The sequence below is a fragment of the Chiloscyllium plagiosum genome, chromosome 30, assembly GCF_004010195.1.
Source record: "Chiloscyllium plagiosum isolate BGI_BamShark_2017 chromosome 30, ASM401019v2, whole genome shotgun sequence".
NCBI lineage: Eukaryota > Metazoa > Chordata > Chondrichthyes > Orectolobiformes > Hemiscylliidae > Chiloscyllium > Chiloscyllium plagiosum.
This window is the reverse complement of record NC_057739.1, coordinates 39704955-39732085: the sequence shown is the minus strand read 5'-3', so window position 1 is coordinate 39732085 and position 27131 is coordinate 39704955. Positions and strand designations below refer to the sequence as shown.

Below are 27131 nucleotides of genomic sequence, written 5' to 3'. Positions count from 1 at the left end.
CAACCCACCCAGACGCATTCCCCTACCCCTAACACTACGGGCAATTTAGCACGACCAATACACCTATCCTGCACATTTTTGGACTGTGGGAGGAAACCGGAGCACCCAGAGAAAACCCACACAGACACGGGGAGAATGTGCAAACTCCACACAGTCAGCCACCTGAGGGGGGAATTGAACCCGGGTCTCTGGCGCTATGAGGCAGCAGTGCTAACCACTGTGCCACCGTGCCGCCCAATGGAACTTAAATCCAATTAATAAACATGGATCGATGTAAGTTAGTTATTGCTATTACCACCCACTTTGACCCACCAGGTTTATGAATGTCCTTTAGGAAAGGGATTTGTTATTCTTATCCTATCTGGCCTACAGATGAGTCCAGACCCTCAGTAATGACCTGGCAAGCCATTAAGAAGAAGGGCAATTAAGGATGTGAAACAAATGCTGGTCTTGTCAGTGATGTCCATACCTTTTGAGGAAAATTCAAGGTTCGAACTTCCACTGCATTGATCCTAGGGTGGATAGTTTCTGATAATGATAGGGTTAGCACACTTGCAAATAATCTGGATGATGTAGAACACTTCCTTGCAATTGGTTGAAAAAAATTAAACTCATACAGTAGACTCAACAGGCTAATTTTGCTGCTGCCCCTGAAGGACCAGCAAATGAAGGGAGATGGCATTCTCTCAGGCAGTGTCCTGATTCTCCTTTAGAGAGACTGTCTTGCACTTATTCAATATTTATGTATTTGCACTTGTGACAGAAGCAGTTGAACTGTAGTCAAAACCTGTCCTCGGATGCTGCCTGAATTGCTGTGCTCTTCCAGCACCACTGATCCAAAACATGGCCAACCTATTCGAAGAAGTTTCATTACATGACCTCTAGTCTCCAACTTCCCCTCCTGCCATTAGTCACTCAACATTGACATGCTCAACCTTCCCACACCTTTAGGAAAGCAGGGGGATATTAATGGCTTAACTGGATGATTCATGATCATCCCTTCTTTAAATCCTGTTTCCAATATTCTTAACTAACAGATGAAAATCAATGAAAAATTTGATCTCTTTCAAATAAGTGCCAAGGGTTAAATAACCACCTTCTGTGATGTGTAACCATTTTGTTTTGGATGATCCTATGGTTTTGTTGCTGGGTTCCTGGCAGAATCACGAACATCAATCCTTAATTTTGGGAGACTCCAGGAGCATCCGGATGAGTTGGTAGCTCCCATCAAGGCTCAAGTCATGGCGATCTCCCCTTCTCTAACCCCCAGGTCAATTCTAGCTGGCCGACTGTCCCCTTCAGTAAGACAAATTGACACAATGCTGGAGAGAGGCTCAGCCCAAGACATTTCTGGCTTTGCTCCCTGGATTAACTTTTAACCATGAGGGCAGGTCACTGTATCCATTTTCAATAAAATCCAGGAGCAGTAGAACATTACTGCGTTTGGAAAGCTTCCAACAAAATAAACAGCTAAGGCAATTCTTCAACAGCGATGTTGGTCATCATCCAAAGTTTTGCAGCAGCACTCTGGACTCTGATTGCAACGGTTGTCAGTTCTAGTCTCATTCCAGAGGACCGGAGTATAAACACTCAACTGACACTTCAATGCAATTCTGAGGAAATGCTGTGCTGACCGGTATACTGTCGCTCAAGTGTAGCATTAAATCAAGATCCCATCTGCCTTCTCAGGTGCATTTAATAGATTGGAAACACTAATTCAAAGGGAATTAGACTCAGTGTCCTGGCCAAAATTTATACTTCAATTGGCTTCACTAAAACCAAATTATCCAGTCATTACCCTACTGCTGCTTGGCGAAGCTTGCTTGCACAAATTGGTTATCAAATATCCTACATGACAACAGTGCCTTCACCTCAAAAAGAATTTCAATTTCATGGCGTATAAAGCACTGTCCTAGATCTTGGTGGATTTCTTGATATCTATGCTCAGATCACTCCAAATGATCCCCACTTTTCACGTAGCCAAACTATCTACAACATATTATCTACCTGGCCAGGGTATAGAAGAGTTGAGTTATAAAGAAAGGCAGGTTAGGTTGGGACTTATTTTGCTGGAGTGTAGGAGATGGAGAGGTGATCTTATAGAGGTCTATAAAATCATGAATGCTATAAATAGGGTTATTGGTGGGTGCCTTTTCCCTTGGATGGGAGTTTTTAAGACAAGGGGACACATTTTTAAAGATGAGAGACAAGAGATTTAAAGATGAAATGAAGGGCAAAAAGTTTACACAAAGGGTGATTCGCATGCGAAATGAACTTTCTGACAAAGTGGTAGATGTGGGCACAGTTACAATGATTGAAAGACACTTAGATAAGGACATGAGGAGGGAGGATTTGGAGGGATATGGTCCAACAGCAGGCAGGTTGGACTAGTTGGGTAAGGGATTATGTTTGACAAGGACTGGTTAGACCAAAGGGTCTGTTTTTGCGCAGTATGACTCTATAAATATTGGTTAGAACACTGCTCTTTTTCAAATTATGTCCCATGCCTTCTTTTCCTTTTATCCAAGAGGGTTAATACAACGCGGGTTTAACCCTCAGGTTTTGTATTACATCACATCAGTACTACACTGAATGTCTTTGTGAATTATTTCCTCAGTTCCTGGGAAGCAGATGCAAGCTGCTACCATTAAACAAAGCCTAATAAAGGATAGTGAACTTGTGGAATTCTCTACCATGGAGAGCATTGGAGGCCAAGTCACTGGGTAGATGCAGTTTTAGATTGTAAAGGCATCAAGAACTGCAGGGAGAAAGCAGAATATGGCACTGAGATAGAGGATCAACCATGATCATGCTGAACGGTGAAGCAGGCTCGAAGGGCCGAATGGCCTACTCCGGATCCTAGCTTCTATGTTTCTATATTTCTATTTCACTAACCACAATTCTATCATCAACAAGGCTTAATGTGGATATTGCATTATGGCTTACTTACAAGGTAGCCATCATTTTCATAATGGCTGAAAATCCAAATTTAACAGGGGAATCTTTACTGGCAATGACAACTATTATATAGCATTTTATAAACCTCCTTTCTTAAAGCAGTGATTGAATAGGTTGCAAATAGATAGAAAAAAGTACAAAATTAGTTTAAGTTTGGAACTGTCATAACAAATAGGAAGACCTTTGCAAAACTGTGGATAAATGTTTGTGGTTTAATGAAAATTAAAAATAAATTTTATCACAGGTACATAGACTGATTGGTTTTACCCTGAAATAATTATTATACTTACATTCGACAGAGAAAGGTCAGATGATCCTAGTAGAGGCTGTACAATTTGTTTCATCATGATGTTATCTTAATGCTCTTGAAATAAAGCACAGCTAATGCTCATGTGCATTTTTGTAAATCTAGAAATATCTAATAACTAGATCCCAAGAAAGTCTCACTGGTACCTTCAATCAACAACTGTTTACACTGCATTAATCAAATAGAGCTGCTGCAACAAAAAACATGTCAACCCACCACTATTAGTCCATTCAAGCAAACATCATGTGATGCCAACAGACACATTGAACTGCAACATGTGCATTTCATAGAATCCCCTCAGTGTGAAAGCAGGCCAGTCAGCCCATCAAGTCCACACCGACCCTCCAAACAGCATCACACTCAGGCCCACACTATCCCTATAACTCTGCATTTTCCATGGCTTATCCATCTAACCTACACATCCTTGGACACTATGGGCAGTTTAGCACGGCCAATCCACCTAACCTGCACATCTTTGGACCGCGGGAGGAAATCAGAGCACCTGGAGGAAACCTACACAGACACAGGGAGAATGTGCAAATTCCACACACACAGTCACCTGAGGCTGGAATTGAACCCGCATCCCTGGCACTGTGCGGTAGCCGTGCTAACCACTGAGCTACCATGCCATCCTTACTGTAAAGCAAGGCTTCCCAAAGTGGGGATCAGGACCCCAAATAGGGTCACGGCCTATAATTTTAGTTCGCTGAGCTCCAAGACATCAATGGCCACCATGGAACTCTGACTGAGGTACAATTCCCTTTCTAAGGGCATTGTGGATGCATTGATAGCACATGGACTGTAGCGGTTCAATAAGGCAACTCACCAGCACCACCTTCTCAAGGACCAACTGGGAAGGGGCAATAAATGTTGAACAGTGACGTCCATGTCTCATGAGTAATAAAAGAACAGATGTGCTTCAGCTCTCACAGACAGGCTCCAATTTCACAGCCCCTACCTTCCCCAGTCACAGTCACATTTCTCAATTAAGGTGTTGTGATAAATACTAAGCTTCAAAATGGGGTCACAGCTGAAACAAAAGCGGGAAGCAACTACCGTAGAAAAAAAATCTGAAAAAATATAGTGCTCATAACATCTCTCCTGCTCTGCTTCACGAATCCATGCAGGATTTTGCAGCAGCTGTGAACACCCATTAGATAGGCTTCTTGTTTGTGTGTTATTATCTTCAGTGACCATTGACCCTCCCTGGTTTGAGCCTAGTCTCCTACAATGCAAAACTTGAACTCAAGAGAGTGAAAGGGCAGTGGCCAGACACATATGGAACCAGATGACATTGATCTCCACTTTTCAAAAAACCAATACCTTCACACCAAAATATTGCCCAACGTTATTCGAAGTCCTGTCAAGTATTAGGCAGTCAACAATGTAAGTGTGCATCCACGAGCAATTACACATGATCCCATTTTAGAAGAGTGAACAAAGAGACCTTGGAGTGCAGGTTCATAGGTCCTTGAAAATGGAGTCGCAGGTAGATAGGATCATGAAGAAGGTGTTTGATATGCTTTCCTTTACTGGTCAGAGTATTGAATATAGAATTTGGGAGGTCATGTTGTGGCTGTACAGGACATTGGTTAGGCCACTGTTGGAATATTGCATGCAATTCTGGTTTCCTTCCTTGTGGAAAGATGTCGTGAAACTTGAAAGGGTTCAGAAAAGATTTACAAGGATGTTGCCAGGGTTGGAGGATTTGAGCTATAGGCAGAGGTTGAATAGGCTGGGGCTGTTTACCCTGGAGTATCGGAGGCTGAGGGGTGACCTTATAAAGGTTTATAAAATCATGAGGGGCATGGATAGGATAAATAGACAAAGTCTTTTCCCTGGGGTGGCGGGAGTCCAGAATTAGAGGGCTTAGGTTTAGGTTGAGAGGGGAAAGATATAAAAGAACCCTAAGGGGCAACATTTTCATGCAGAGGGTGGTACGTGAATGGAATGGGCTGCCAGAGGAAGTGGTGAAGGAGAGTACAATTCCAACATTTAAAAGGCATCTGGTTGGGTATATGAATAGAAAGGGTTTGGAGGGATATGAGCCGGTTGCTGGCAGGTGGGACTAGACTGGGTTGGGATATCTGGTCAGCATGGAAGGGTTGGATTAAAGGGTCTGTTTCTGTGCTGCACATTTCTATGATGCTATGACTCTATAATCATTTCTCCGCCACCTTACAAGGATTTAGAAATGAGTTTAGTGACACAAAATAAACACACATGGGTCTAATAAGGCACAGTTTGAAGGCCATTAAAGCGATTTGTTTAAAGAGAGGCACATGCACATTGAGGAGTGAGTGAGCCAGACTTCACAATAAGGTTTTCACAACAAGCGAATCTGAATCTCAGGCAACCGACCAAATCCCCTACATTTGTTATGCTGAGGTTTATCTGTTTGTGTGAACCTAACATGAGATGTCTTCAGAAAACACATGCTTGGATCAGGAGTTGATTGACAAGGCAACCAGAGAATGACTGAGGAGGAAAGAGATCAGGGGTACGATGTTTTGGGAATTAATGTGAAATACAGTTACAACTGTTTACATACAGTTCTGCTACCTACGACAGCATGAGAAAACACCTTTCGCTTCGGTTCATCGACACCTGCCACCTGGAGGAACAAGGATAGAAGGAGCCTGGGAAGTCCAGGTGCCACACCAAGACACAGACACCACCCTGACTTGGAAGAGATCATTACTTTGATAAGAAGCCTTGTGGTGCAGAGAGAAATGTCTGACACTCTGCGTCAGAACCTCCTTATTCAAGTCCCACTTGTTGGACACAACAGGAGCATTCGTGTTGTAGGATCAGGATCAGGCACTTTGAACTGCAACATGTCCAATTCATAGAATCCCCTCAGTGTGGAAGCAGGCCATTCAGCCCATCAAGTCCATACCAACTTTCCAAAGAGCATCACACCCAGACCTCTTTAACAGGCTAATAATTAGCCTAGGAACCATTTCAAACTATGCTTCCCCAAAAAAAGTGTGTGACAAAGTGCTAAAAATTATTGTTAACTTGGTCAAAATCCCATGTGCTGTTGTTACACTGATACCCTCAGGATGTCAGTAATTCCCCACCACCCCCTCAATGACAGGTGAGCAATAAGGCTGAGAGCAGAGCAGCAACAATAGGGTGCCCCCTCCTCCTCTTCCTGATCATTTCATGATCGTGTCTGACTGGTACAGAGAGACCGCCGCTCTGAATGTTTTATTGGGAACCGGTTTGTCCGAGCCTGAGCTGCCTGCGTAATGCCTGTAATTTGAGAGGTGTAAATTTTCACTCTTCAATGATTTGAGGCAATGTTGCAGCCTTTTGTTAATCCGCCAGCAATAGACTGGCTGCACCTGGTCAAACAGAGAGAGTGAGCAACCTTCTTAATCGTTAATGTCTCCACCCTAACAGAGGCAGGTTGTTCCATTTAGTTAAAATTTGCAAAAAGCAAGGACACTGAAATAAATGATCTGGCCAATCCCTTGTTCTTGTTGGAGGACGTTTGCTGGCGAGTAAATTAGCTGCCTCAACTGTACAAACATATCTCATTTTATAAAGCACTATGGGAAGTCCTGTGGTTTTGAAAGGTACTACACAAATGCAAATGTTTCTTCCTTTATTTAAAATCAAAAGTAAACTATTCATGCATCCACAGACCAAATGGTCTACTTTTTTTCCCCTGATGCTTTTCTGAAGCCAATTATGCAAGGTTCTGAGAAGGTGTGGCCAGGGAGAAGTCTATGCCTCCAGAAAAGACAGAGGGAGAACATTGGTTTAAAATACAAACCAAATCACAATCTCTTCCTTCATTGCAAGATGATTTTTCTGTGGAATGTTTTTAGTTTCAACCAACAGATGTAGTGTGAAAGAATTAAGGAACAGAAAATATAATCAAGCCTTCATTGTGCATAGTTAACACGCATTTAACAAAGACATTGCATGAGGCAATAATTTGACAGAAGCCGTAAAAAAATTATATTAAACCTTACCAATATAAAATGGAACACTTATTAAAAACTTGCTCATGCTGTGTGAGTGATGATAACAAGGGCAGCCTATCCCTAACAGCCAGGAGAAAGTGAGGACTGCAGATGCTGGAGATTAGAGTCAAGTGTGTGGTGCTGGAAAAGCACAGCAGGTCAGGCAGCATCAGAGGAGCAGGAGAATCGACATTCAGGCATAAGCCCCATAAGGTTCCTGATGAAGAGCTTATGTCCAAAACGTCGATTCTCCTGCTCCTCAGATGCTGCCTGAAATGCTGTGCTTTTCCAACACCGCACTCTCGACTTATCTCTTGAGGAATGGATGGTAAGCATAGGTTTGAACATTAACACAACACTTCTTGGAAATACTTCAAGGAAAAATATAGAACAATCTTCACATGCATTTTCAGCCGATATTGATAAGGGAATTGAATTGAAGGCATCCAGAAAGCACAACGCTGCAGTGGTGCAGTTTCAATCAATGTCTTGTGTTGAGGAATCAATCGTTTGGTGGGGGAGAAATACAAATGAGGAAGCCAGAAGAGGAAATCAAGCAGAAAGCAAATAGTTTTTGCTTTCTTAGTGGGTCAATGACAATCTCAATGGGAATATCCAAAATCTGAAGAGACGTACTGATAGAAATGTTCAAGATCATAAAAAGAAAAGTGCAGCTTTGAATCAAATGAATAATTTCCCAGACTGTTCTATATCTGTGACATCTCACGTCGAAGTGTGAGAGATTTTGTACAAGAACAGCTGGATTGCATGTCACAATCATTATGTTAATGTGACTGACATAAAGAGGGTCCCGTAAGCATTTCTGTTTGATTCTCTGCCTGCAGTTGGCGATTTTTCTGGTTTCCCCAGGGACCTGAAAACGATGACGTGTGTACAAACATGAGAAAATAACAATACTGTAAATATTCAAGGATATTGGAGGGATTGTGACTGTGTGAATGGGCGGAAAACCTAGACATTGTGGAGCAGCAGAAATTTAAATCGAATTACAGGCAGTGGCCAATTAGCTTAAAGGAAGGGAGGAATAAAAGGTTGATATTCAACCCAGGAAATGACAAACATCCTGTTTCACAGTAACTGTTACGGTGTGATTTCTGACCAACAGGACTGTGCGGTCAGAAAAAGATGGAAACAGCACCAGCATATTGCTGTGTAGCCTGAAGTCAACCTCACTGATGGCAGACCAATGAAGAAAGTGTAACATCTCTTAGCCTTACACTGGATGCTCTACACTAGTGATTTTATGCCAGTTTCACATGTAAGAGAAATGATTGAAAATGTAAGCTCAAAAATATATAGTTTATCCCAAACCAGACATCAGGTTGGCACTAGAACTACATCATAATCTCAGAATTAGGGCCAGACCATTCAGGGAGATATTAGGAAGCATTTTGACACACAAAGCATGACAGACGTTGGGACAACCACTCCAAGATGGTGGCAGAGTAGTTCGCTACAGCTGGAGCTCCTCCATCTGTTCTATCTTTTGAAATGCCTAACTTTAAACTTAATCAGAGGGGGGCAACTCCCGGAGTAGAGGTGGTCACAGGTGAGTCCCAGACCAGGCCAGGCTGGGGACGCAGGCCCAGGAGGGGAAGCCCAGACGGGAGGCCATTGCGGGAGGAGAGTCACACATTGGGGTCAGTACAGGGAGGAGAGTCACACATTGGGGGTCAGTGCAGGGAGGGCGGTCCCTGACTGGGGGTCAGTACAGGGTGGGGGGTCCCAGACTGGGGGTCAGTACAAGGAGGGGGGTGTCCCAGACTGGGGGTCAGTGCGGGGAGGGGAGTCTCAGACCGGGGGTCAGTGCGGGGAGGGGGTTCCCAGACCGGGGGTCAGTGCGGGGAGGGTGGGTCCAAGAGTCCCTTCCCCACACTGACCCCCAGTCTGGGACTTGCCTTGTGCACTGGAAGCAAAGCCTGGCATTTTGCAGTCCGGCATGGCCTGGAGACATGGCCTGGTGCAGTCTGGAGGCGCTGTGTTGGCATTGACTGGGGCAAACGGACTGTAAAAGGAGTACCTTTTTTTCCCTTTTTATTCTTATGCCAGACTTTTATTTATTATTCTTTCAATTTTGTACCAAATACATAAGTATCTGTACCGGGGTATCTTGTATCTTAGAAGGCCGCGTAGGTGGTGACACCGTAAACCTTTCACTGCACTCATTCTGATCCACAAACAGCAGTGAATGCTGGATCAGTTCTTAACTTTAAATCTGAGGTAGGAACATTTTTGTTGATCAAAGATATTAAGAGATATTGGCCAAAGGCAGGTATATGGAGTTAAGATTAGATTAGATTACTTACAGTGTGGAAACAGGCCCTTCGGCCCAACAAGTCCACACCGCCCCGCCGAAGCGCAACCCACCCATACCCCTACATTTACCCCTTACCTAACACTATGGGCAATTTAGCATGGCCAATTCACCTGACCTGCACATCTTTGGACTGTGGGAGGAAACCGGAGCACCCGGAGGAAACCAGACACGGGGAGAACGTGCAAACTCCACACAGTCAGTCGCCTGAGGCGGGAATTGAACCCGGGTCTCTGGCGCTGTGAGGCAGCAGTGCTAACCACTGTGCCACCGTGCCGCCCACGGATCAGCCATGATCTTGTTGATCAGAGGTACAGAACCGAGGGGCTGAATGGCCTTTCCTAAGCCATAGTGGAAGTAATTGCAGCTAGCTGCCAAAGTTTGGAAATGACACAATTAGCAGCAAAACATTTGACCCTGATTATTCTAAAATGCGGGATTGGTTAGGCTGAGTGCATTAAGATTGGAATATTATTACGGTGAGAGACAGAAGCATTCCACGAATGAGAACACAAGGCCCATCGAGCCTGCTCCGCCATTCAGTGAGATCATCTATCTTTGCCTTAAAAGCATTCAATAAGGTCACCTCAACTGGGATTCAGGTATCATTCATAAAGGAGGAGAAATAGCCTGATGTTTTAAGCATAAGACTTAATTAGGTGTTCCTGAGGAGTTTCATCATTTTTTGTTTTCGTCTTAGATTTCTAACATCTGCAGTGTTTTAGATCATTGGGTTGGCTTTGGTACAGATTCAATTAAATGTCTCTGGAACAGTGCTCTGTAATTAGGGGATAGGTTCTCACATTCCCAAAATTATTGACCACCAATCTAACTCAAACATTCCAAGGTGAATCGACCCTTGGAAGAACGAAACAGAGCCTCTCAGGATCACTGTGTAACAGTACCGAAGATGCCCCACCACATTCCGAGCAAGTTTCAGAAGGAATTATATCACCTCATTATAATCGATACAACTTGAATATATTTTCCTGCCTTTGCCTGAACTATTGCAGTGAATATCTCATATTTAACAGCCTGATAGCCACATTATTGTCCTCCTCTGTTCATCAGTTCATTGTCTACCCACTATTTTTGATTGATGCCAAGTGCCAAACTTCATATAACAACAGTTAGTGCTTCAGATGAAACAAGGAAGAAAATAAGCTACATAAGCAAAACCTCCAAGCTCAGCAAGTAAACTTACATCCAAAACCTCAACCTGAGCTGCAAATCTTTTCAAAACTCGCCGAAAGGGGGAGTTTAAAAGTCAGTAAATAACAGATGATATGTTGGAAGCATCAATGTACACCACCACAAAGCGGGCCAGCAGGGAAGCAATACCCAGCTTCACAGAGCAAAACCATTACTGGCCAACAGATAGAACTGCGGAGAGGATGATGTGGAGGAGCCAATGTTGGATTGGGGTGGACAAAATTAAAAATTAGGTTTATTTGGAAGCACTAGCTTTCAGAACACTGCTCCTTCATCAGGCAGTTGTCCTTCACTGGGTAGGTGAAGGAGCAGTACATTTTTGGACTATAACCTAGTGTTGTGTGATTTTTAACTTTGCGGACAGATATCAAACTTAAATCCTCTTTGCTGAAATTCCCAATCTCTACAGTGTTGCTACTATTCAGGGAGACAAATTCTGATGGGGGCCATGAACATGTCACTCTGTTGTAGGAAGGATATTATTAAACTGAAAAAAGGTGTCAAAAGAGATTTACAAGCATGTTACCAAGACTGAATGGTTTCAGTTATAAGGAGAAGCTGGATAGATTGGGACGTTTCTCCCTCTGGAGCATATGAGGCCAAGGGGCAGCTCTGAAGAGGTTTATAAATGATGAGGGTCGTAGATAGGTGAATAGGATATTGGGAGAAGGCAGGAAAATGAGGGTGAGGAGAATATCAGCCATGATCGAATGGCGGAGCAGATTCAATGGGCTGATTGGCCTAATCCTGCTCCTGTATCTTATGAACTTATGAAACCTTGTCAGCATGGGTGTGTTGGGCTGAATGGCCGTTTCCTTGCTGTATACCTCTATGACTCTGTGTAATACTTTTAGTGTGTGGTTTGATGCACACTGGGGTGTGGATTAAAGACAGTCTGATCAAGGAGAACAATAAAGTTAAAAATGGTCTTTAGACATACACTTTAAAGGAACATTGTTTATGATAGATTAATTCAGCATGGTCATTACAGATACATAAGGATGTGATCTTATATTTGATTAGGGATTAAATTACCTTCTTTTTATTATTCACCTCCATCTGCTCTTTCAGTCTAGAGTGTTTCTTTGAGTGCATATAATTCTGCTGACACTGTGCTACTCATGCTCAGAGGAGCAGTTCCACGAAATCACTGCAAAGTTGTTGTAGGATTCTGAACCCTTACACCACGGTTACAATTTCACAATGCTTTCTGACTGTATCAAAAGCATGAACATCTTAAATGAATCTTGAAGAATCCAACAACACCAGGTTATAGACCAACAGGATTATTTGAAAGCACTAGCTTTTGGAGCGCTGCTCCATCAGTTAACAATCATCAACTACCTGGTGAAGGAGCAGCACTCAAAAGCTAGTGCTTCTAAATAATCCTATTGGACCATAACCTGGTGTTGTGTGATTTTTAACTTAGTCCACCTCAGTCCAACATTGGCACCTCCACATCATGTTCAAGATTCATAGCTCTCAAAAGACGCTTTCCATTCAGAGAGTACTGTATTACAGGCCTCCATAACTACCTGATGAAGGAGCAGTGTTCTGAAAGCTGGTGCTTCCAATTAAACCTGTTGGACTACAACCTAGTATTGTGTGATTTTTAACTTTGTACAGCCCAGTCCAACACTGGCATCTCCAAATCAGTATTACAGTATTGTGCAAATCTTTCACACCCGACAGTCTCTTAACAAATATGCAGTCAATATACAAAGAGCCAACAACAAGAGACCTACCATTGTCATGAACCTTGTGTTCTAAATACAGCATCAGTGTGTTAGCACTGTGAATGAATAGTGCACCATGCGCAAAATAGTATTTGCCCCCAGACCTGTTTGTTTTGTTATTAAATTATAGAAAAGAATCTTCTTCTTCTTTTCAGGAAACCTTAGCAAGGGCCCGGATGTATTCCACACAAGCAGCAGTTGTCCATTAGAAGCTAATTTGGAAAAGGCACAGAATAATAAATCTTTCTCACAAATTTTGGCCACCAGCAATCAACAATGGAGCATAATATAAATGACAAAAAACTGTGCACAGAAATTACCTTGGCATCGCTGTCCCACAACATGTATACTGTTATGACTGAACTGGAAACTGCAGAGATAATCATGTTTCGCAAACTCTCCTAAAATGTATAAAATCCCAGTTAAACGACCAAAAGTACTAATTTGCCTGATTGACTGCTATTCAGGACAAAAGCCATTCATACCAGGTTTTGCAATAAACAGACAATAAATTGTTTTATTGTAACTTTTAACAAAAAGCAGAAAAGAGGAATGATTTCTAATCTACTTCTATGTGAGCTTAAACTATACCCCTTCAAAAAAAAACCTAAAATACATACAGTCATTCAGGATGAACCAGACAATGACAAATGGTTTGATCTGGATACAACAGATTGCAAAAGAATATAGACAGAGTGAACAAAATTCTGAAGATCTAAAATCAACTTTTCGATCCTTTCTGGATTTTTAGGACTGATGACATGCTGCTGTCTGTAGGGTGACGATCACCCTGTGATTCAGAAGTTGATCTTGTTAGAATTCTTCCTTTGAAGCTGTCTTGGTTTTCTGTCTTTTTCCCCAGAGACAGAGTGAGGGAAAGACATGGGTGATGGATGCTTAATGTTTGCAGGCTCTGGATGTTTCTCCAGCTGCCTTGGCACTTACAGCTTTTAATACACTGTAGCTCCACCAACCAGAGGGCTGTCATCGCGCAGGATTTCTTAACTGAACAGACTCTTGGTGCCATTCAGTCTCAATTTCTCCCCTTCATCACGTCAAGGCAGAGATTGATAAATTCTTAATCTCATAAGGAATTAAAGGATACGGGGAGAGTGCGGGTAAGTGGCGTTGAAATGCCCATCAGCCATGATTGGATGGCAGAGTGGACTCGATGGGCTGAATGGCCTTACTTCCACCCCTATTTCTTATGGTCTTCTTATGGTTTTAAAAAGCAACGTTGTATTATCAAAAATATACAGCAGTTGATTCTAACGTTGCAAAGATTTCCAGATCTTTCACTCATCACAGTCCAATTTCCATTCCAGTTTCTCATCCCCAAGAAAAAAAGAAAATATGTCATCTCTAACAAAATAATGGGTCAGACCTGAATTAGGAAGCTCTGTGTATTGCCCTGTTAATCATTTCCTTCTTGGGCACAACTGTTCAAAGTTGGTTACTCAATACGCTGCATTAGAGACAAGCAGTGTTGAACTGGTAATGTCTCCAGACCAGAAATTCAGACAACGTGTGCTGATTTCTGAGGGCATGGGTTCGAATCTTACCTTGGCAGATTGGAATGCAGCAAAATCTGGAATTAAACGCTCATCTCATGGTGGATGTGTTATCACTGTTAGTTGTCCTCAGAACTTACTTCATTCTTTAATATCCTTTAGGGAAGGAAATCTGCCATCCTTTTCTGGTTTGGCTTTCATATGACCCCAGACCCACATTTTTAGATTAGATTCCCTACAGTATGGAAACAGGCCCTTTGGCCCAACAAGTCTACACTGACCCTCTGAAGACTAAACCACCCAGATCCATTCCTTTACTCTAAATTTACCTCTGACTAATGCATCTAACAGTATGGGCAACTTAGCATGGACAACTCACCTGACCTGCACATCTTTGGACTGTGGGAGGAAACCGGACCACCCGGAGGAAACCCACGCAGACATGGGGAGAATGTGCAAACTCCGCAAAGACAGTCACCCAATGGAGTTGTCAAACCTAGGTCCCTGGCGCTGTGAGGCAGCAGTGCTAACCACTGAGCCATTGTGCCACTTACATAGATGTGGTTGGTTCTGAAATGCTAACAGGGACGAGCAATAAATGCTGGGCTAGCCAGTGATGGCTGTAAGAACTCATGTTTTAAAAGCACAAGCTGATAGGACACAATCAGAGTAATGGATTAGATGAGTCATAAGTCAAGTGTAGCTTTTACCAAAGAAACTTAAGGATAAGGAGGAAAACCAGAGGCAGACTAAAGTGAAGATGCTTTAAAAAACAGGCAGAAAGAGAAAGAGTTTAAAAAAAAAGAAAAGTGCATAATTCAAAAGTGATAAGAAATTTAAAATTTAATCCTCTGAAGAACAATTTACTAGCTGCAAAAAAAAAGACTCCACAAATTAAATGTTCAGTTTCAACGTGAGAAAAGTTGATTGGCACTGCATTAATAATGATCATGTTCTTAAAAAGGAAATGTTTTCATTATCAGATATTACAGTCAAAGAGTCGAGGTCTATAGCAAAGAAAAAGGCCCTTCAGCCCATCACATCCATGCCAGTCATAAGCAAACATCTAACTATTCTAATCCCATTTTCCAGCATCACAAGTCCATATCTAAATACTTCTTAAATGTGATGAGTGTTTCTGCCTCCACCATGCTTACAGGCAGTGAGTTTCAGATTCCCACCATCCTCGATGAAAAAGAGTTTTTGCGCAACTCCTCTAATTGTTCTGCTCCTTATGTTAAATCTGTAGCCCCAGTCATTGATAGCTGCCCCAAGGGGAAAAGGGGTGCCAATTTAAGGCTGAGATAAGAAGACATTTCTTCTCTCAGAGGGTTGTGTGCCTTTGGAATTCCTTGCCACAGAGAGCTGTGCAGGCAGAGTCCTCATGTTTATTTAAGGCTGAGATTGATTCGTTGAAACTTTATTGCTGGAACAGCACAGCAGGTCAGGCAGCATCCAGGGAACAGGAGATTCGACGTTTCGGGCACAGGCCCTTCTCACTCGAGCAATCAAGGGTTACAGGGAAAATGCAAGAAAGTGGACGTGAGGAATGTCAGATCAGCCATGATCCCGTTGAATGGTGGAGCAGGCTCGAGGGGCTGAATGGCCTCCTCCTGTTCCTCTTTCTCATGGTCTTATGATCTCTTTGTATGGACCCTCATTTTCTGTGGTGAGTTTAATTGGCAATTAGTGTACAAATTCAATAATTTTTTCGCACTAAGAATATACTACCTTGTGGAAGGAACTTAGAGTGACATAACTCAATTGGTAAGTTCTGGACATTTTCAATTCAAGGCATGAATTTGCAAGTCAGTTTACACATAAATAACTGCCTAATGCAACTACTCTTGAAGGAAAACAAACCTCTGGTTCTGAATTTCTCTTCCACCTTCCCCACCACAAATTGGAATTTTCCACAGGTCCTTTTGTTTGATCTTGTTCAAACATAGAGCTTTGAGATTCTAACAGTAAAATAAATCTCAGCCTCCCTTAGGACTATCTGCATTATTAGAACAATAACGTATTTCGTGCAAAAATAGCAAGGGGACAATAAAACCAATAAATGCAATGCATAGCACAGCACGATTGCTCAGTGGTTAGTACTACTACGTCACAGCTCAAGGGACCTGGGTTCAAATCCACCCTTGGTGGACTGTCTGTATGGAATTTGCACATTCTCCCCATATCTGTGTGGGTTTGCTCTTGTTTCCTCTCAGAGTCCAAAAATGTGCAGGTTTGGCTGGATAGCCCATAGTGTCCAGGGATGTAGAAATGCAGGGTTACAGGATTGGGGTGGGCTGTTCTTTGAAGGGCTGGTGTGGGCTCGATGGGCTGAATTGCCTGCTCCAACACTGTAGGGATTCTATACAAAAATGTCCTTGAAGACAGAATGAGCAATGCCTTCTATTCTATTAATTGCAAACGAATGATAGATTGGAGCCAAAAATTTACAAAACCTATTCAGAGGCAGAAAAGAGAAATTTTCCAGTAATTGAAGATTAAAAGGACTCCCAGTGTAGAGTATTTTTAGAAACATTGTCTAGTGTGGACAACATATAATTAACCAAATATTAAGACTGAAAAAAGTCAATATATTTTTCCAATCTTCCATTTTTTAAACAACAACTTATGTAGGTTTTCTGATCATTTATCTTTTGTGCACAAATTAGTCATCATATTTACCTATACTGCAATTCTCACTACATTTCAAAAAGTACCTCATTGACTGTAAAGCTCTTAGGCAGAGCCTAAAGATGCTAGAAGTGCTTCTAACAGCATATACTCTTTTGGTACTTCACTACAAAATCCATCATGCGGGAATATCCAGGTCTTTGCTGTATCTATTGTGTTATTATCTTCCTGTCCTCCACTTTAATTAAACACAGGAGTCAGCCGCACACATGATTATAAAGCAACTCCTACTCACCACAAAAGCAACTTCCATTTAGTTCGGCAAAGTGAAGGGATTAAGAGAAGCTAATGAGCAGTGAAGCAGCAAATGAATATACAGGCACCAGTGGCAGTGATGTACATTAAAGCTGGGGGAGGCAGTTTGCTTAGGCAGAGCTATGTGAAAGGATGGGAGATGGGAATGTAGGCAGGACCAACCATCTAATGGGAGAGGAGTCAAAGTAATGGCAAGGTGGGTTTTATGGATGGGTTTAGGTTTGAGGAGGCCCTGAGCTAAGCTATGAGAAAATTAAAGAGAAAGTGAAAGGTTCATGGCAAGGATAGAGAAACAATATTTGGCTTGATGAGATAGCAAACAGGGAAAATATTGAATCCATGGCTCCAACTCTGTTAAAAGAAACTATTTTGCTAACCTACTTAATATGGTTTCTATTACTACTCCTAGTTCAATTTTCGGCTCACAAAGTCTATATCTGGAATTTTAATGATGTATTGTACATTCACCTTCTGACATCACTGAGTGGACCTACACCCCCAAACAGGTAGCTCATCAGAACCTTTTCAGAGTAATTAGAAATGGTCAATAAATGTTGGCAAGCCCACATCTTTCAAACCGATAGATTTTTTTGTAAAAAAACTCATTATTTATAAGATTAATTATCATCTGACATTTGTCTATATCAATTACTGATCGGCCAACCATCCAGAGAGGTATTTAATCAATTTAGTGCTTTTTGGACAACCAACTCCTCACTAACAATTAGTCACTGCAGAGAACAATGTATTAATAAGTACAGAAAATGCACAAAGATTCTCTTCGACACCTTACCTCAGGTTCTCTTTTCCCCAGTTAGTAAGTTTTATCCTTCCCTAGTTCCATTCACTTTACATAGTTCTCTCATAGGGATATCCACATGAATTCTTCTCTTCATCCCCTCCCCCAAGGCTACCCACATCTATTTTATCCTACCTCATCAGGCTTCTAAACTTTTCTCCTCATCTCAGTCTCTATGTATTGATGAATGGACAAACTAAAGACAATTTTACAATCAGTTGATCATACATCACATACAAATGCGAAGATGAAAATGGTCTTGGAAAGCTTCAATCTATATTACAGATTGACTTGATCGCCTCCCTCAGATCAGGAGATTCTAGTTTCAAACTTCACTTCATAATCTTTCTCCACATTGGCAATTCAGTGCATCATTTTGGTGCACAATTCTTTAGAAAAGTGTTCAACTGGAGCATCTTTTAAGAACCCGAGGACAATCTCCGAGTTAATATTCTGCCCACGGCCTCAAAAAACAAATTACCTGATCATGCATCTCTCTTGCAAAGTCCTGCTGTATACAAACTGGCTTCTATATCTAAATGCACAACAGACCTATTCACTTCTAAGAGAAAAGGTTTGTGAATTGGGATACAATAATTACAAAAACGAAGTGATAAATGATATTCTCTGTGGCCAGGTAAATTAATAATATGGGTTAGATCCACTATCTGGGGATAATTTAGATTTAGGTTCTGGATTACCAGCCTGATCAAGTACTCTGCACCTTTCACTTCTCAACCAATATTCATTCTGGCTTGTTGATGGCCAGGGCTGCTATGTATCATGATTTAATTGGTCAGCACCCTGGCCAGCAACTTTAAGCAAAAACTTGCATTTACACATCCTTTACAACCTCAGGACATTGGCTTTAAAATGCTCTTTCATTAAGTACTTTTTGTAGAACTGCCAATGTTACAACATTTATAAGATGGCGTGAGGAGCCATTTTCCTTATCCAATAATAGTTGTTCAATAACCACTTTGACTGGCTCAGTAACCAGTCAATTCTTCCATGATCTATGGGTTCATCTATGAGAATGGCCAATATCCGATTAAATAAATATAATGTTTGCATTTTTGAGCTCAAGAAGTAAACAAAAAAGTATAGATTGTTTATCCTAAAACAAGAACTCTTCAAGCATGATTTATACTGAAATAGCACAAAGGTGGTGGCGCAAGCAGGAGACCAATTATTTCAGGCCCAGGGCACAGCAGCAGGGTTTCCTCAGTGCTGTTTGTTAAGTCTTCAGCTACTCATCCATAGCCTTTCCTTCATGATGAGGCTAGAAGCAAGGATGGTCATTGCTGATTGTACTCTTTTCGGTTCCATTCACAAATCCTCACATAGGCATAATCATAGAATCATACAGCATGGAAACAGCCCCTTCAGTCCAACCAGTCCACGCCAACCATGTTCCCAAAGTAAACTAGTCCCACTTGCCTGTGCTTGGCCCAAATCCCTCCACACATGTAGCAAGACCTGGACAACAGTCAAACTTTGGCTGAAAAGTAGACTTTTGCACAAAGAAGACAGGCAATGACTATCTCCTAATCATCTCCCTTTGACATTCAAGAACATTCTCATCACTGACTTCTCTCACTATCAACAACTTGGTGTTTACCCCTTGATCAGTACCTTAACTAGACTAGTCACATAAACATTGCACCACAGTTTGGATACTCCAGAACAAGTAACTCAACTCCTGACTTGCCAAAGTCTCTCCACAATCTACAAAGTGTAAGGAAGGACTGTGATGGGATAATTCCCACTTGCCCAGATGAGCTCCGACAACACTCCAGAAGATAGAACATAGAACATAGAAAAGTACAGCACAGAACAGGCCCTTTGGCTTACGGTGTTGTGCCGAGGATTAATCCTAATGTAAAATAAAATAACCTTACCTATGCACACCTCAATTCACTGCTGTCCATGTACCTGTCCAGCAGGTGCTTAAAATGTCCCTAATGACTCTGCTTCCACCACCACCGCTGGCAATGCATTCCATGCATTCACAACTCTCTGCATAAAGAGCCTACCTCTGAGTCTCCTCCTAATATCTTAAAACTATGACCCCTCGTCCAAGTCAATCCTGCCCTGGGGAAAAGTCTCTGGCTATTGATTCTATCCATGCCTCTCATTACCCTGTAAATTTTGATCAGGTCACCTCTCTTCCTCCTTCTCCCCAGAGAGAAAAGTTTAATCTTAGTCAACCTCTCTTCATAAGACATGCCCTCCAGTCCAGGCAGCATCCTGGTAAACCTTCTTTGCAACCTCTCCAAAGCCTCTGTATCTTTCCTATAGTAGGGCAATCAGAACTAGACACAATATTCCAAGCGTGGTCTCACCAGGGATTTGTACAGCTGTTGCAAAACCTCGCAGCTCTTAAACTCAATTCCCTTGTTAATGAAAGCCAAAACACCATATGTTTTCTTAACAACCCTATCCACTTGGGTGGCAACTTTGAGGCATCTACGTACTTGAACACCAAGATCCCTCTGTTCCTCCACACTGCCAAGAATCCTGTCTTTAATCCTATATTCAGCATTCAAGAAGCTTGAAAAACACTTACAAAGCGAACTGCTGGGTTAGCGCCCCAACCACCACCTTAAATGTTAATTCATTCCACCACCAGTGCATAGTGATTTCAACATGAATTATTTGCAAGATGTACTGCAATAACTCACCAAGGCTTCTCTGATAGCAGCTGCCAGGCCCACAGCCAGAGGACAGCAAGCAGGTAGGGACATCACCATATATAAAAGAGACACTCTAACTAATACCATCCTAGCACAGGAAATGTCAGCAATACCATCTTCATGATCACTGGGCCCAAATCCTGTAAGCTCATACCCAACACCATTCTGGGTGTACCCATATCACTTGAACACAAGAATGCAATGGGCTTGTCACCACTTTTCAAGGGAACTTGGAGATGAGCAACCAGTACTGTTCTTGTCACCCAGTGATGCACATCAGAAAAGCCTTTACATTCTCTTTAGGCTCAATGTAGTTTCAATACTGGACTAATAATCCAGAGTAAGCTCATACCCAACACCATTCTGGGTGTACCCATATCACTTGAACACAAGAATGCAATGGGCTTGTCACCACTTTTCAAGGGAACTTGGAGATGAGCAACCAGTACTATTCTTGTCACCCAGTGATGCACATCAGAAAAGCCTTTACATTCTCTTTAGGCTCAATGTAGTTTCGATACTGGACTAATAATCCAGAAACCTCAGCTAACAATTTATAGACAAGAGGTGAAATCCCATCTTGACAGCTGGGGAATTTAAATCCAGTCAATTCAATAAATCTGGAATTAAAAAGGCTGAGTTTCAGTTGTGAAAATATCAGACAGTTGGAAATGCCCAACAGGTTCACAAGTGCCTTTTAGAGAAGAGAATCTGCCACCCATACCCACTCTGGTCCATATGTGTCTCATGACTCACAAATGTGTTTGAATCTGAAGAGACCTCAGGCATGGCCAGGCAAGTCACTGCATCCATTGAGATGGCTCAGCACCTTCTCCTCAGGGTCAGTGAGAGATAGGCAAGAACTGCTGGCCAACATGATGACAGCCTCATCCTATGAATGGATTTATAAGTTCTGCTTTCTACAGTTGTTTGCTACAGAAGTTAAAATAGAGGAGGAGATGCAAGTCTAGGCTATGGAAACCCCACAACCAATGCAGGGGACTGAACGGCACAATCACATGGTGTAGCCGCATTGTACCCCTGATGCATCCAGATAATGATAAGTTGAAAGCCTCTCAGCTTGTTGTACAGATCCAGTGCAAACTGAATTCGATTAGTCTCAGAACAGCTTTTACCAGGTCTGGAGCAAGGCATGAAGCTGCTTTTGAATCCAGTGAATTTGCAAACTGACTCAGAGTGGCCATAACATCTTGTGTCAGGAGGTAATGATAAAACATCACACCAGTGATACCGCTATATAAGGTGTTATTCTAATGCTGTCATTACATAATAAGGTTAGGGTAAAGCAGAGTGAGCAGCTATTGGATTTAATATGTGCAATGTCTGTTTGGGGAAAACTGGATGATTAGTGTGGAGTCCCTAAACTGAAGCTGATATTCCATTTCACATCTTTCATAATATAATATAATAAAAGTATAAAATATAATAAAAGTAATGAGTCAATAAACATAGGGATCAACAATCTCCTTTGAAGCCAAACAGACCTTCATATTGCACACAACTTCAGCTCCACTCAGTGATAGAAACTTACTGAGATATGCACAAGCCATGTTGTGCTAAAGCAAACTGATTATTTGTACAGTTTAGTTCCTAACAGAACAGCACATTTTGTAAATCTCAAAAAAACTATAACATGTGCTTTTTACGTAGGGTTCATGTACACAAGATAACAGATGTCTAACAATGATCCCAGGTAGCAAATGAATAAAGGTGTTTTACTTCTGCTTAGACAGTTACAGAAACCTAATTCTGTTACTTCGGTACTTTCTAATCATTTTCTTTTCAGAGCAGTATACATCATAAGGAGCAGTACACTAACTTCAAGCTTCATGTTCAAGTTACTTGCAATTTATAAATGTTTTGAAGGTGTATTACATGATATAGAATAAAGTTTAGGTTAATTTAAGTAAGGCAAACTTCAGGGTTCATTCAACAGCAACCACAATTCTTATCGTGGGATCTCTGTTACAGCAATATTTCCCTTTGATATCAATTGTAAGTATTAGTTTAAAATATTAACATTGTTTCAAATTTGGCTTCAGCCATTATCCTCCACACACTAGAATACACAAAAATATAAACCTGAAAATGTGCTTTCCATAAAAGGTCAAATTAACTTGATTCAGAAGCTCCTTAAAATAGTTTGCTTACAGCACTGTAGATAACAACAGTCAAGGTCAGAAAATAAAGTGTATGATTGCAAGCACAAGCCTTGAAAGGAGACAACTATGAAAGACATCAGTTGTTGACAGCCAAGTGAATCATTCTATTAAAACATATCCAAATGTCTCCATATTTGACAATACATGTCATTTAATTATTGTAAATTACAAATGTGCATTTTTGCAAATATATGTTAAATATTAAATTTCTTTTAAAATTATACTGTCATATTCTCCTTACCCTCCCATACTGTTCTCAAACCAAGAAAGATGACATTTGACTTGTGCCTAGGTCTTTGCAGTAAAAACACTGGGATTCGTAAACAAATGCATGAAGGCTGTTTTGTGGCAGTGGGCAGAAACTGGCTCTCAGGTCTTGATCTTGTGACTAGAGACCAAGTGAATGCAGTTGCAACCTATCCAAGCAAGCTGTGATGCAATACACAAGCAAGCCAGCCAGTAAAAGCCTCCAGACTGCATGTGACCTTGTATATTAATACCACTGCAAAACAAAATAAATACCAAGGTCTTCCAATAATTCATCCAGTTGAGCTCTACTATTTAAAAGACCCAAAACAAAGCTGAGCAGAATGAATAACTAAATAGATTTGCCACAGCAGGTTAATTCAAGGCTTCATACTGTTCAAGGGTACAGCTTGTCGACAGGGACTTTACATTTATTTGGATTACAGCTTGAAAATTTTGTGTAAGGCAGATTAGTCTTAATTTGTTTATTCATCTTCCTCCAACACAGCTTTATTTTTTGAATATGAAACTTAAAATCTGGCATTCCATAAACTAGTATTCACCTTAATCTAGCTAATTTTGAAAAAAAAGTCTTACAATTTTAATTGAAAAGAAATTCCTAATTTCAATTACAAATATTTCATAGAATCCCTTCATGTGGAAACAGGCCATTTGGACCATCAAGTGCGCACTAATCCTCCAAACAGCTTCCCACCAAGACCCACCCCCTTGCCCTGTCCCTGTAACCCTACATTTCCCCTAGCTTACACAACATGGCCGGCTTAGCACGGCCAATCCACCTCACCTACACATTTTGGACTGTGGGAAGAAAGCACAGCACCCAGAGGAAACCCACACAGAAACAAGAAGAACATGTGTATGGAATTTGCATATTTGCCCAAGGGTGGAATCAAACCTGGCACTCGTCCCTGGCACTGTGAGACAGCAGCGTTAACCACTGAGCCACCGTGCCATCGTAAGGAATTGGAATTACTTTCTGTAATACAAGGAAATAAATTTTTCATTAGAAATCCCCAAGTCTACTTTCTTACTGTGTGCACAAGAGTGCAATAATGACACAGTGCTCTATCAAACCTGTTAAATTTGCTCTTCTGCATGAACTTAAGTTCTTGGAACAGTCTGTTCCCCAACATGGACGCTGCCTTTATTTCCTGCGCAGAGTCAAATCTGGCCCCCCAAAAGCAAGGGGAATTTCTTAACTCAGACAAAGTGGTGAATTAAATGATATAATGCATTGAAATGAAAACTGAACAAAGATGCTACTTTGTACCATCCATAAATGCCTCCGAGCAAACCATAAATAACTGAGCCATAGGGAATTCACACAGGGAAGACGACTAACTCTATCATTGCCCCAATATTGGGAAAGCTTAGAACACTCACTGAAATCATTTTCACAAAAAATTCAGAAACTACACATAAAACAAATTAAAAGTACGCAATTAAACCTACCTCCATATTATGTAATGATAGACCTGTCTGTTCTTGTGTTAAAAGTCATCATCAAAATTAGGCAGCTAATAGTGATTTACAAACTGCCAGGTTGGTTCTACATTTTTATGTATTTCAGAACATTCCAGAATCAGAGGATATAATTTTTATTAAACTTGAAATGTTTCCAATGGGATATGTCTCAGTGGTCAGAATTGATAAGTGCTTCTGTGTTAGCTGGTTATGTTTTGAAGATTAGTTTTGGCCTTAAAAAAGCTGAGAGGTGCCATGAAGAGTGGTAACAGAAATGTGAAAACTGGTACAAGCGATAGGTTGTAAAGTGAAGAATGTGAGAAGATCTCATTGAAATGTATAAAATTCTGGGTGTGGAATAACATTTCCCTGGTCAGGCAGCAAGGGGTCACTGTTTCAAGTTATGCTTTGGGCTCATTTGGTCAAAGATGAAGAGAAATGATTTCACTCAGAAGGCCATGGAGTAAGCAAATGAATATGTTTAAAAAAAAAGATAGATTCCTAGAGGCTAAAGGTATCGAGGCATATGGGAAGTAGTGGGAGTATGGGTTAGATAGAAGATTAGCCTTGATCATGTTGAATGCTGGAGTCGGCTGGGAAAAATGGCCTACTCCTGCTCCTATTTCCCATATTTGTATGTTTATAGATGATAATTTATTTATCTTGGAAGGTTGTTAAGTATATTCAATGCTGAGAGAGACAGATTTTGAATCAGTAAGAGAATCAAGGGTTATGTGATAAGGCAGAAAACTGGAGTTGAGGATTATCAGATCAGCCAAGATTCCACTGAATGGCCAATTCCTGCTCACACATTTTATGATCTTATGGCCATGTGATCAAGTCATTTCACAGTTATAACAACCACAAACATAACTGGAGGTAGTGAGTTTTGAGAAGATTTGTAGCTCAGGTTGAGGTTCTGGATGTAATTTAGCTCGCTGAGCTGGAATGTTTGTTTTCAGATGTTTCATCACCATGCTAGGTAACATCATCAGTGAGCATGCGGTGAAGCACTGGTGCCAGTGACCCACTTTCTACTTTTGTGTTTAGGTTTCCTTGGGTTGGTGATGTCATTTCCTGTGGTTATGTCACCAACCCAAGGAAACTTAAACACATAAATAGAAAGCGGGTCACTAACGCCAGTGCTTCACTGGAGGCTCACTGTTGATGTTACCTAGTATGGTGACAAAATATCTGAAAATGAACCTTCCAGCTCAGCGAGCTAAATTACATCCATAACTTCAGATTTTATGCAAAAATTTAACATATTGACCCAAAAAACGTTTTGTTAGTTTCAGTTATTTACCATTTATAGAAAACAAAAGTAGGTCATTTTGCTCATTTTGAGTCCCTTGGATCATGACTGAACTTAACCCAATTTATTAGATCTATTGCAAATCCCTTGATAATTTTAACGACATCAATCAATTACTGTCTTAAAAATCTCAACTGATCCAACATCCAATATCTTTGAATAGAACATCCCACTGCCCTTAGTGTGCAAAAGTACATCCTGAAAGTACATAGTTCTCATTTTAAGACTCTGCTCTTTGTCGTGCATCAATTTAGTCATTCATTCTGCAATGCTACTCTGTCATTTAATAAAACTGGTGAGTAGTAGTTCTTAATTTCTGTACACAATATTTGGGCTTTGAAAGTGTTTAAGAGATGTGATTCCAACTTGGCTGCAGTTACAATTAACAATCATTGATAGCATGAATAATTTCAATCCACATTCCAAACAAAATCAAACCAACAGTACACCAACTATTTTACAAATATTTTACAAAAAACAGTAAAAAGAAAATAAAAATAGCAAATAGTAAAAAAAAAACGTGTTTTAAAAATATAATATTCAGTTGAAAATCAAACTATTGTAACTGAGACCAGAGTTAAATCAAAATTACAGTCTTCAGGTCATATAGTACTGAGGAGGCTCTTCAGCCCATCAAGTCTGGACTGACCAAAAAAAATTAGGGAGGGTTGAATCAAGCAAGAATCAGATCTGTGTTATAAATAATATTGGCATCTTGGAATTGAAAAAACATTTTACTCGGCTAACTTCTGACACCCAAAGTCACGTTGCAGTTTGAGTGTTCCACAATCTATCACACTGACTGAATAACTGGGTGCTGTCTGATTCAATTCTTCCCGGCTTAACACTTCTACAGTTGGATTAAAGCCTAAAATAAAAACTCCAAACACATGGGCAGCCGAAAGGGGTGATCGTTCAGCAGTCTTTGGGGAACTGTCCAGGATTCAGCACCTTGGACAGCTCCCTTGCAGCAGGGACACTACCGTAAATCATTGCTGGAACAGGGGAGGGTTCAAGTGAGGAGTTCAGGGACTTACCTGTCGTCGTTTTGGAAGGACTGGTCTCCCAAGAGTAAATCCCGGAATCGGTACCTGGGCGGTAGAGGAGGGACATCAGTCTCCAGCTCGTTCATCTTCAGGGACGCGATGTCCAGGATGACTCCGTCGCTGTTGCGGTTCTGGTCGCCGGCCGGGGACAGTCTGTGGACAGAGCGAGAGTCTCGGTCAGACAGAGGGGACCGGCACCGGTAACGCGAGCTCCGCTCCCGGCCCGAGGCGCGCCCCCCGCCCGCCAGCTCCATCCAGGGACAGCGGCGGGCGCGGCGCGGCGCGGCGCGGCGGGAGCGCGCCCCGGTCAGGAGTCCGCTCCGGGGCCAACACGGAGCCCGCGATCCGAGCAGCGGAGTGCCCGCTCCGGAGCCGCAGC

General features: G+C 41.5%; 1 protein-coding gene across 4 annotated transcripts in view; it reads right to left on the bottom strand.

Moving 5' to 3' along the window:
* Window positions 1-27131, bottom strand: part of kcnt1b (potassium sodium-activated channel subfamily T member 1b) — a 416882-nt gene that overhangs the window by 363628 nt on the left and 26123 nt on the right. For all 4 annotated transcript variants that reach the window (XR_006316044.1, XR_006316045.1, XM_043720458.1 and 1 more), the window contains exon 2: window positions 26744-26905. Coding sequence is in view for 2 of the 4 variants with exons in the window: in XM_043720458.1 (XP_043576393.1) it covers window positions 26744-26905 (162 nt within the window). In the remaining 2 variants the exon portion in view is untranslated. The remainder of the gene's footprint in view (window positions 1-26743; window positions 26906-27131) is intronic.